Source organism: Phyllostomus hastatus, unplaced genomic scaffold (genome assembly GCF_019186645.2).
Source record: "Phyllostomus hastatus isolate PE091 unplaced genomic scaffold, TTU_PhHast_1.1 phas_scaffold_93, whole genome shotgun sequence".
In the NCBI taxonomy this organism is placed as follows: Eukaryota; Metazoa; Chordata; class Mammalia; order Chiroptera; family Phyllostomidae; genus Phyllostomus; species Phyllostomus hastatus.
The window spans coordinates 572,389-584,444 of record NW_025334042.1 but is presented as its reverse complement, the minus strand read 5'-3'; the positions used below and the strand labels follow the sequence as shown (position 1 = coordinate 584,444).

At 42.6% G+C, this 12,056-nt stretch overlaps 1 protein-coding gene across 1 annotated transcript; it reads right to left on the bottom strand.

Moving 5' to 3' along the window:
• Window positions 1–1,256: 1,256 nt before the first annotated feature.
• PHLDA1 (pleckstrin homology like domain family A member 1) lies at window positions 1,257–6,954 on the bottom strand. Its single transcript, XM_045829780.1, has 2 exons — window positions 5,660–6,954; window positions 1,257–5,244 (listed from the first exon to the last, which is right to left on the bottom strand). Exon 1 carries the CDS (start codon window positions 6,846–6,848, stop codon window positions 5,694–5,696), a length of 1,155 nt encoding a protein of 384 aa, XP_045685736.1. The 5' UTR covers window positions 6,849–6,954; the 3' UTR covers window positions 1,257–5,244; window positions 5,660–5,693.
• Between the last annotated feature and the right edge of the window lie 5,102 nt (window positions 6,955–12,056).

The window sequence follows — 12,056 nt, the reverse complement described above, 5'->3', positions numbered from 1 at the left end:
CATACTGCTCTTACCATTTAAAGAAATGCTGAGATCTCAGAAAAATACAATTCATAGCTTTAAAACACCATATATTATGTATTCATGTGGCTATAACGATTCCCAAGCCAGTTTATGTGTCCTAAAATACAGGGAGCTTCCAAGCACTCTTAGATTATGTACTAACTTATTAAATCTTCTCAATAACCCTAAAGTAGATACCTTCATCAACTACATTTTATGGAGAAGAAAACTGAATTTCCACAAGGTTATGTAACTTAATATCTACATGGCTGTTAAGTGATGGACCTGGAACTTGAACCCATGTACTCTGATGCTCAAATCCTGGCCGTTACCAACCGTGCTTTGTCACCTGCTGCGAACTTCCTGTCGCACTGGACCCCTGAAGTCCCCTCACAATGGCAGTAACCTGACTCCCCAGGTTTTATTTCTTTTTTAAAAAACAAAATATTGCATAAAACAGTAGAGTAATAAAGCTGACAATATAAAACTATGCTAAAGGATAAAAAACTGCCTTCAAATTTTCTATTTTAAACCTTTTGAGATTTAAAGGTTTTTAATAATGCCAATGGAGATTTTAAAAGTTATGCTATTTTCCTTTAAAGGATCAAGTCTCTCTTCTGCTCTCAACATAAAATAGGAAGCTTTATAAATATCTGTTTGAAGAATGATTCTCTGAAAGTCAAGGCTTTACCCTCTCAAGAGACCTAGAAGGACTAGAGCACAGGTGGCGAACACAAGGCCCAAGGGCCGCATCCGGCCCTCCACCTTGTTTTATCGGCCCGGCACCTGGTTCCTACCCGGCAGCAGCACCGAGCTCTCACTTAACAGTTGAGGAGCAGTTCCATTTGTACAGTCCTAAAATTACATTCGGCCCATTGAAGGCAAGCTAGAGGCTGATGTGGCCCCCGGTAAAAATGCATTTGATGCCCCTGGACTAGGCTCTGCTGGGACTCAAGAGGGAATTGCCTTCAAGCCAGTGACTAAACACCATTTCTCATCCTCTGGGACATCATGGAAAATTCAATTCAAATTCATTAGCATGAGGTAATTATTTCACCAAAAGATCTGACTGAATTTTTATATGCCATATTCAAGATGCCCAGGTAATGCTTTTGAAAATAAATTTCCAACCTCAAAAATGATCCTTTTCTTCCCAGAATGGCTACAGACTTTACAACAGAGAAGCCCTCTAGAACTTCTCTCCCACAGGGACGCATGGTGCCCGTGCCAGGTGACAAGGCTTTCACAAGGTCTGCAGATCGGTCGTCTCAGTTGGTACTTTATTGGAAATGGAATGCATTTTTAAAATATGAAAAATATACCACATCTACCCAAATCATCTAAGAGGCATATTTACACAAATTATGACCACACTTAGATCCACCAATGTGATAGTAAAGCATTTGGTACATGGTGATACTTGTTTTTCTGAAGCCAGCATTTGAATATTCTGAAACTAAGCAGAAAGCTGACAGTGGAATGTAACAGACAATCATTCTATCTTTCTTCTCAAAATAAACACAGTGATGTGGAAGGACCACCTATTATTAAGATCCTCGTCTTCTCTACCCAGCTGATCACTAGCAGGCCAGCTTCAGAGCAGAAAGGAGCAGGCCTCTCTAGCTCTTATGCAGAAGCTTCTGCAGACCCGGAGTCCTTCTGCTTCCTTCGCTGGACAGCAATGCCCTTTTGAAGAAAACCCCGTTGGGTCCTAAACTGTTTGGCAGGTGCCCTGCTGTTATCCAATATTATATACATCTCGATTGGCTGTACAATTTGCAAACCAAAAAAGTCACCCTTCAAATTATGTCCAAATCTTAGAAAGTAGTTCTTAAAAACCCATCCAAAGCCATTTCACAATTAATATATCTTAGTTTGCTTTTGGTAAATTGGTATATTTCTCTTGAAAGAATCACTGATGGCTTCAATACCAAGCTCTGTAATTTTCAAATTGAAATTTTATTCTGCTGAAAGCAATTTATTGGTAGAGCAAAAAGAAGTTTGTTTAACATTTAGGGAAAAAAAGAGAGAAGAATGAATGCTCACAGGCCCATCCTCACCCTACAAAGCTCTGTTTGATGGGATTTTTCTAGTTCCACCCAAGTCTTAGACCCCTCTTTTAAACCTACCATTGAAATTGACATTGCAAACACTTATGTCAGATTTAAAACGAGAAATCTTTAAGAGAAATAGGTAGATGAGGGCAGTTTAAAAAAAAAAAAAAAAGACCTTTGAACTTAACCAGACCTCCTAACAGCATTTATGAATGAGAGAAACTCTTTTTAAGCAGCAAGTTGGGTTTTTCTACCTCCAAGTGAAAAAAATGTCAAGTGAAATTATAAAGTTGGTTCAGTTTCTCTCTGAGCAAAATCCAGCTTCCTCTATGAGGGCAATGTTCAGTTTGAAAGGGCCCTTTATAGCCATTTAGTCTCTGACCTCAGCACTCCCTGCAGGGCCTACGCAGATGTGTGATTTCCGCTGAGAAAGTATGCCTAAGGAGCTCCGTCATGTTGTGAAGCCCTTCCCAGTAATTGCTGTTCTCAGGGAACAACAGGAAAGCAAATGAAACACATTGTGAGGCAAGAGAAACCACCTCCTGGGTGCTGGGAAGTTACATGTTTCCCTCCTTCATTCCTTTGTCCAAACAAATAGTTAATTGAGCTCACTGTATACAAAGCTTGGTGCCAACAGAAGTTCAAGGACAAAAGTTCAGATGGGACATTCCTTTTAATTTTCCAACTTTTTACATCTTACATTTATTTAAGGAGTGGGTTTTCTGTTGGACCTCCCCTTTCCTTCTTTTTCTTGGGTTGAAAGAAGTACTTTTATCTTTTTTCATGGAGGTGATTGGTTAGGACTTCTAATACCTTGGATGGCTTACATCATTTTTTATGGGTAGAATAGAACCACTGACACATTAAATGATTTGCATTTGTATTTTGTTGCGCATAGTTGTTTCTTTGTTCTAGAATTATTCAACCATAATAATTTCAATGTTGTCAAAACACAGAAACCATCCTACTCCTCTCCTTTCTCATTTCTGAGGTTTCACAATTAAATGCTAAGAGACCTTCAAACTAGAGAGCCACTAACAGGGTCAATTCAACATAAATATCGCAGCAGACCAAGGCTGTGGAGAGACAGAACAAGGGACCATGATTCTGGTGGCCCCATTAAGAACCACAGACACTGTGGAAAAAAATCTTCCACCAGCCAGTACTTAGCCTATGTATAAGCTAACAACCTACAAGAACCTTAATTTTAAAAGTACTTGGTATAAGTTTTACCTTTTTCATAGCAATGAATTCGAAAGAAAAATCCTTCTATCTGGAAAAAAGCCGTGGTTTAATAGGGGTTATATAATGTACATATATGAAACCTCGAGCACAATGAGGCATTATCTAAAAAGTACAGCGGTGGTTCCATAGAAGCCGAACCAAACTTGCCTCAGCTCTGCAGATTTGGCTAAGTTGCCTATCCTATTTACATGCACATATATATATGTGATTTTTTAAATCTTTGCAGCATATGTTCACAACCATAACTTAAATAGCCACTGGAAGTCCACTTAAGTTCTGCTTGTCATTTTCTCAAGTTTTCATTTCCCTTGCCACTTTTTGGATTAATGAGCTCAAAATTTCATCATTGTGCTAAAAAATAATTTGACCACAATACTCCTTTCCAGATGAAGGAGTATCTCTAACATAAAATTCTGTTTTCATTTCTTGACGACATTAACTTAGCATGGGCCTAATACTGACCTGCCCAATCTGGATGCTGGAAAATTACTGATCCAGACTTTGTGAAAAAGACAATGGAAAACAGGGACCTGTGAGCAAAGCTGTGCAGACAGGAAGTGATTTTCAGCCCCTGCTGGATTTTGTGTCATCTACAGCACATTTTAAACTCAAGTAGCATCTGCCCTTGTGGATTTTGACCATCCTTTTCATTTAACACAGAAGAGGGTTTGTTTTACCTTTAAAAGCACATCCCCCACACCCAACCCTTCTTGAACAAGTGGCTGCTAAAACAAAACTGAGGTTGTTTTCCTACTGAAAATTCAGTGTTTATCCACTCACTCCTTTCTTTTTCAATTTCTGAGTTTAGTTAACCTAACAACAAAACATATAACCCTCCAATTTTTCACAGAGCAATAGAAAGTAAAACATTTTGTTTCTCTGATCAACATTATTTTCAGTAAGAAAACAAAAAGTTATGACTCTTAGTCCTTTGAAATAGTTACAAACTGTCATTTTAAACTCTAAGATTCTAGGCTATACTTCTAGAATAAAGTAAGAAAATGTGGTTCAAGTAAAGTATACACAGCTCTTGAAGGAGGGTAATCTCTACTGTGGACAGAACACAAAAATGGTCTCTCAAACAACTGGAATGGTTCCCTTTTCCTTCACTATGTATTTTGAAATAAAACACCGAATGCATTTCTACTCAGCAACCAAAGAAACGTCCTTATTAACCCTTGACAGATAACGTAAGGGAGGTTTTTTTCCCTACAGTAGACCCAGCCCTACCACACGTTCAAGATCACCTTGCCATCAGTTGGGCTATGTTTTAAGTATTTTGAATTAGACATCATTACTACTGATTTCCTTTTAGAAAAACAATTAGATTTTCATAATTACACAATTCTGAACATTTAGCTTCTTTAAACTTCTACACAACAGATATATCTAAGGAGAAAAAACCTCAAAAACAAAGTTATATCACAGAGTTTAATTTCAACCACCTGGCATAACAATGGAAGTGTCAGATGTTCTGAAAATGCCCTAGGAATAATGAATTAATTAATTCTTAGTGTTTTCCCCTACACTGCCCTTTCTTCCTTTACAAGATTAGAACTTACTAGGGAATAGGTTTTTGAAAATAAAACTCCTTTTTGGGGAAACGGCCTACATTCAGAAATGTCTTAGAACAAGTATTTTTAAAAAACTAATAAATAATCATAAATCAAAATACATTAAAATAAAATTACAGTACATCATCGCTCCTAGAAGGTCCACCATAGTGGATATCCTTTCAAAGGTTCATAAATAAAGCCTTCTGGACTTGAAATTGTTTCCTGCATTGTGATGAAGAAGAGTACGCAGAAAACTGAAGAGGAACCCCAAGTTATCAGTCTGGTAATGTCCAAACTACTTGATCTGGTGCAGAGCAGAGATTTGTTTTCGATCCAAGTGAAGACAATGGAAAGGTGCTCGTCTAACTTCATCAAGTCCTCAAAACCTGGAAAGAAAGGGCATGAAATGAAGTAGGTGGCTCAGATTCCTCCAAGACCCAGTTCTCTTCGGGCCAGTCAGGCAGACAAAGCGTGCTCGTTCAGACACCGAAGTCACTCCCTCAAGTGCTCAGACACGGAGAGGGCCAGCGGTGTCGCTGAGGGTGCACACCACTGAATGTGTGCGGGCCAGGGTGGGCGGGGTGGCAGTGCTCGAGGCCTCCCTGCCTGGCCCGAGTTCCCCACCCTCCCCGCTCTGCCCTGCTTCTCCTCTTTTCACCTACCCAGAAACTTGTTATAACTTCTCATTTTTCCACCCAAGAGTCAAATCGGTGTACAAGCTTCCTACTCCTAAGAGCCCTGAGCTCCAATCCGCCCCAATTCTCATAGGGCCCTCGGTAGCGGGAGGTGACGGGACCTTACCTTGTCACCTAGTCTTGCCCGGGTGCTGCCCCCTTCAGGCAGAGTTGGAGGTGCTGCGGAGAAGTCGGTGGCCCTGCGGCTGCGAGAGCGGTTGTTGGTGCGGGTGCGGTAGTTGATGCGGGTGCGGATGAGGATGCGGGTGCGGGTGCGAGTGCGGATGTGCATACGGATGGAGCGGCTGAGGCTTGGGCTGGGGCTGCAACTGGGACTGGGGCTGGGGCTGGGGCTGAGGCTGAGGCTGGGGCTGGGGCTGGGGCTGGGGCTGAAGCTGTGGCTGAAGCTGTGGCTGCGGGGGCTGCTGCTGGACCAGGTGCTGCTGCTTCTGCCGTGTGGACTTGACCGCCAGGATTGCCTGACGATTCTTGTACTGCACCATCTGCAGCGTGATCTCGGCGTTCCAACCCTGGTCCTGCGGGCACCGAAAGTCGATCTCCTTGCCCTCGGCCATCACCACAGTGAAGTACATATACTTGCCCTTGCGCTCTACACAGTCCACGGTCTTCATGTTGGAAAAGTGCAATTCCTTGAGCTTGACCGGCGGCTCGAGGTTGGCCACGGCGGGGCCTCCGTGTTGGGACGGTTCCGCGGGCCCCTGACCAGGCTGTTGCTGTTGCTGGTGGTGTTGGTGTTGAAGCTGCTTGGGCGGAATGAGCAACAGCCCCTCCTCAGTGAGGATGCAGCACTTTTTCTTCCAGAGCTGCAGCAACCCATCGCTTCGCTTCTCCAACACACCTTCTTTCAGCGCCTTGCAGCCGCTGCTTTCCAACATCTTTCCAGCATAGAGGGGGACGCCAATCGGCTCGGCCTCTCCACTTCCAGCCGCCCGGGCTGGGGGCAGCAGCAGCAGACGCGCTCCGTCCTCGCCCCAGCGGTTTCCGCGGCCGCCTGCCCGGAGAGCGCAGAGGAGGCTAACACGCAGAAAGCAGAACGGCGGCGCCTCGGGGCCCGGGCAGAGGGGCAGCCGCGTCCTGATGCGCCACAAGGTCCGGGAGCTGCAAGCCTCCGGGCCTTTGCGGTCCTCTTGCGAGCGCTCACTGAAGGGCACTGGCCGGGCCCCCTCGCGACGCTTTTGAATGGGCCATCCCCTCCACCCCCGAGTGACACCCAGCGGAAAAGGCGGCTCTTGGCGCCCGCACCGCGGGGAAAAGCCCAACTCTGAAAGGCGCTCTGCCGCCGGCACACGCCTCATTAACTTGGGGCCTTTCCAAACCCGGCCGCGTCCCCGCCCCCAGCGTCCCTCGCTCCGCCTCTCACCGCCCACTGGCTCCTGCGCTCCTTCCCCGGGATGACTGTAGAGACCCAAGCGCTGGAAACTCCTTTCCTCCGCCAGATAAGTGAGGGTGTCCTAGCTGCCCTACGACAAATGCCGACGCCCAGAGGGCGCGGAGAGGCCATCCCCACCGCCCCGCCTCTTTTCGGCAGGCGGGACAGTCGGCTCACAGCCTCAGAAAATGAAGATGGGGCCGTGAGGTGGGCACAGCCACCGGACAGTGCACAGAACGCCAGCCTCCCTCTCCGCCCCCGGGAACCAGCCCTGGGAATTCGCGCTGCGCTTTGGAATCCCGCAGAGCCAGAGTCCTGACCTGGGCGAGCGAGGAGGCTGGGGATGAGGCTAGAGACCCGTGGAGTCTCGTGGAAGTGTGCCCTCCCTGGATGCTATGTAAACATCTCAGTGCATAAAGGCCGAGAGGACACGGTGTCTTTACACTCATATTCGCTCATGGTCCTTAACTATATCTTCTCTGAACGGAGAGGGCGATTGTTAAGGCAATAGCACTATCGTCTGTCCCGTTTGGAAGGGGTAGAGGAAGGTGACCCACTTCAGGTTGCGCCTTCCCTCGACCCAGAACGCAGGCACTACCTATCTTCACGCAGGCTCTCCAGCTTCCTTCGAGATCCATCGGTAGAGTCTGCAATATCTCACAACAGTAACTCAACTCTAACTACAAATCTGGGGAGTGTCCGGTGCTGAGAGAATCCCCACTCAAGGCACAGTTTACTTAAGCCTTCAAAGAGCAGATTGGGCTCTGTGGGTCACTCTCTTTAAAAATGCCTACTAGGCCAGATCTCTGTTTTGTAATCTTATTTGTGATGTGGGAAAGGTAACGCTGAACTAGCCCCTAGCTCTCTCCTACTTCTACATTCAATTTCTATAGAAATTCTGAGCATAAGCAATAAAGAGCATAACCTGAAACCAAACCTGCTGGTGGGGAAATTCTTCCATTAAGTAAACAGGGGACCCCAACTACGTACCAACTTTGAGGGTATGAGGAAGAATCACACGAAGAAGAAATAACCCGGGGGCGGACAAGTCGGAACAGGACAAAGTAAGAAGAAAGGCTCAGTGCTGCGTGTACCAAGAAGGGACAGTTTAGTTCATCTGCTAACTTCTTGCCGCAGGAACAAAGAACTCAATACGGGAAGAAGTCAGAGATGAGCTTGGAGAGCCGAGGAAGAGTCAAATCCTTTGTACTATGATAAGAAATTCGGACTTAATCTCAAGGTAATCGAGAACAAACTATAATTTTATTCAGATTGTGAGACTGATGCACTGCCTATTGAGCTAAGAGGACAGGCTTAAAGTATAAATTTAAAACAGGAGGACTCTGAATCTTAATCTAAGAAACAATGCCTTAGCAAATGGGCCAATTTCAGCACAATCCTGAGTCCAACTGAACTGCATTTGGTGAGTTCTCAGGACCTTCACAATGTTAACGAATTAGCAGTCTTTTAAAGAAAAAGGCAGTTATTAAAATTACCTAAGTATTTTTAGTAAGATTATGTGAAAAGATATAAACAATTCTGTATACCAATAACACACACTATTCCTCACATCTCAGTTCTTTCCTTGCCTTTGTAGGACAAATGGGCATTCCAGAGAATTTCTACATGACCAGCTGTTCATCTTCTTAACAGAATGCCATTCAACTCATTTGGAAATGATACTTCCTAAAAATGTGTAATTCAGAGATCCTGAGGGCAGGTGTATTTGGGAAAGTCATTTCACATGAAAAAATGATACAATACAAACTCAATTGCATAAAAAGTAAGATGTAATCTGGAAGCCCAAGCCATTTTCTTAGGAGAAACTCAATGTATATGGTGTTATCTAACCTGCAGTTTACCAAGACTCAACAAATATATTCTATCTAAATTACTTCAGAATGTCTGAAGAAGTACAATTTTCAAAAGCACTTATTTTAACTAGAGACTTTAAAACTCGGAATTTCCAGTTGGGTATTTCATGATTTGGTGACTTTGTTACCAGCTCAGAAGTACAATATGTTCTTCCTGACCACAGTGCATTGATTATTGGAAATCTCAGGTTATAGCAATCTTGTAGATTGATGACAGCTTTTATTTCAACATTAACCACCAACTCATAAAAAATGGCCATATTGGCAATGAAATAAATTCACACATAGAAAAAGAATTATAGGAAATAATTGTTTCCAAAGACACACTACAAGTTCAGCTGCAGATATAAAAACCTACAAAACTCACTTAAAAGTTACTGAAATTTAGAAAGCTACCTACCAAAATCATTGCTTTGGTAAACAAATTTGAAATAGCTAATTCAAATTATATATTACAGCTGGCTGTACCAAGTTGCCTATCTGTACTATAGGTAGCATTTGGCACGATTGATGCTTTTCTCCTCTTGTACACAATTCTTCATTTGGCTTCAAGGACGTTACTCTTAGTTTTCCTTCCACCTCCCTGATGACTGTCTCAGTCTCCTCTACAGGGTCCTTTTCTTCCTCCCAGTCTTTTAGAATGCCCCCGGAGCTCAGTCCTTGTTTCTCTCTCTACTCACCTACACTCACTCCCTTACTGATCTCATCTAGTCTCATCATTTTCAATGACATCTATATGCCAAAGGCTCCCAAATTAATATCTGCTTGCTGCCAGAGAATAAAACAAAGAGTACCAAAGTTAAAAAAAAAACTGAACAAAACATGATACTAACATTCCAGCAAGGCAACACATACTAGTAGAGACATTCACTGAATAGGTCACTAGGAGAAAATGTTTGAGGGAATTTTAGGTTGTAGAAAGCAGGGTTCAGATTGTTTGCTAATTTGAAAAAATAAACAAAAATAGTGCTCCAGATAAGATGGAGTCCACCAGTTTATGTATGATTGGATAAAAATTTTCTGGATGGAACTCATTCAGTAAGAGTGGAGTCCCTTCAAGTTGATGGTTTTCTTAACATCTTTAACTGGTTGGAATGGTTATAGTGAAAATAGCCTTCAGTCTTATTTGATATATTCCAGGCCAGTATTACTATAAATTGAAATTTTCCCTTTAGCCTTCTCTATAGTACTATTTGGATGTCTAATAGAGAACAGATAATATGTGCTTCCAAGCTTATCCCTTCACCCTGATCTCCACCTGCAGCCCCCTTCTCAGTTAATGGCAATACCATCTGTACAGCTGTTCAGGCCAAACCCCTTGGGGGGTAGTACTGCCCTTAAAACAAGCTGAGGCCCTTACCTAGGGCCCTGAGCTTTAGATGAGTCTAAATGATGTGCCTACCTGGAGTCCCCTCATTCAGGATTCCAAATACCCTGCCTAAAGGGCTTCAATTGTTCCAAACTGTACATTATATCACTGTCACCAGTGTGTGCACTAGTATGGAAGGAGGGTGAATTCTCAACATGCAGACTAGGACGTCCATACAATGTGCAGGAGGCCTGGGGCCACACAATTCAGAGCCAGGGATAGAAAGAGAAGGATGGTGGGACATGGCTGAAGATCCACTCTGCTTGCAAATGTTCTGTCACTGGAATTTAAGAATCTGAAATGCAAACCTGACCATCCAGGTACTCATGAAGGTGTATTTGCCAAGATAGTAGCACTGAATGTATTTTCATTTAACAAACCTGTAATTGTTTAACCATTATGTATGTCCATATACTCTTGACCCTGATTGCAGTTGTTTAGGAGCATGCTTGCCTTGCAGCTCTCTTACTCATTTCTCTTGATACCCAACCCACAAATTGCCAGGAAATCCCATCAGGTAAATCTGGAAACTACATGTATATTTCATCTATTTTCTTCTTTGCCACCCTGATCCAAACCATCGCTCTCTCCTTCTCCTGAGTTACTGCAGCAAAATCCTAACTTGTCTCTATTGTCGTATGATCTATTTTTAATCCAGCAGTCAGGGTCATCCTAATCACTTTTTTCAGGTCTTTGCTCAGATGTCCTCTCAATGAGGCCTTTCTTCATCACTCTTAAAGTTGCAACCCTCCAATTCCCCTTAATTTCCCCCCCATGGCATGTGTTACCTCCTAACACACTACTGAGTTATTATGCCCTTTGCTTATTTCTGCTCCCCTTACTATAGAATGTACCCTCTTAAAGAGGGTCAAGATCATTGTTTTGATGTATCCCAGTCACCTAGTACAAATCTTGGTACATGGTAGGGACTCAACATATGTAGAAAATTTAAATGTATTCAGAAGCCCTGACATGAAAAGAAAATCAACGTCTTTAAATGTCTTGAGATTTTTCATGACACATCCTACTTTAAAATTTTCTCAAACTGTAAAACATCATGATAAAACTTCTAAAACTTGCCATACCAATATATATTTGGTATAATTTTTTAAATGGATTAACTACTACATATGCTAAGCCTCTATGAACTTACATACTATTCTGTAGATGCTATCTAAAATAAGTCCTGCAAACCTTTTCCTTTAAAGCCACATGCAACTGAATATTGCTATTTCTTTAAAAAATTTATTTTATTCATTATGCTATTACAGTTGTCCCAATTTTTCCCTTTGCCCCCCTCCACCTAGCACCCCCAACTCCCTCAGGCAATCCCCACACCGTTGTAAATGTCTGTGGGTCATGTGTATACGTTCTTTGGCTACTCCACTTCCTGTCCATACTTTACATCCCCATGGCTGTGACAGATATTTAAATTACCATCCTATTGGTTTCTAGTAAGAATAACCAAAGGATGAGAAAGAGTAATGGAACTGAATTGGTAGCAGTTTCTCTTACTTAGCAGTTAAGTGGCCAAATACTTGCTTAAAAATCCATTAATTCTGGCTTAAAGACCTTATACTTAATAGAACTTTAAAAGTTAAGAAGTGCTTACTTTCATTTATAACTTGATTACAAAATCAAAAAACCTCTAACCTTTAAACTTCCCAATTTGCAATACACAGTAAAAGTTTATGAGACTATTAAATATATGGATATAGCAAAAATAAAGTGTTTTTCAAGAAATAGTTAAAAGTCAAACCAGCAAAAATATCTACCCACCCTTCGGTGCATAAATGCCCACGTTGACTACTATTCATTTCTTCATTTTAAGTGAAACCCACCTTAAAGATTCTAATTTCTCCAACGCCAAGCTGAAGAAAATTTTTCTCTT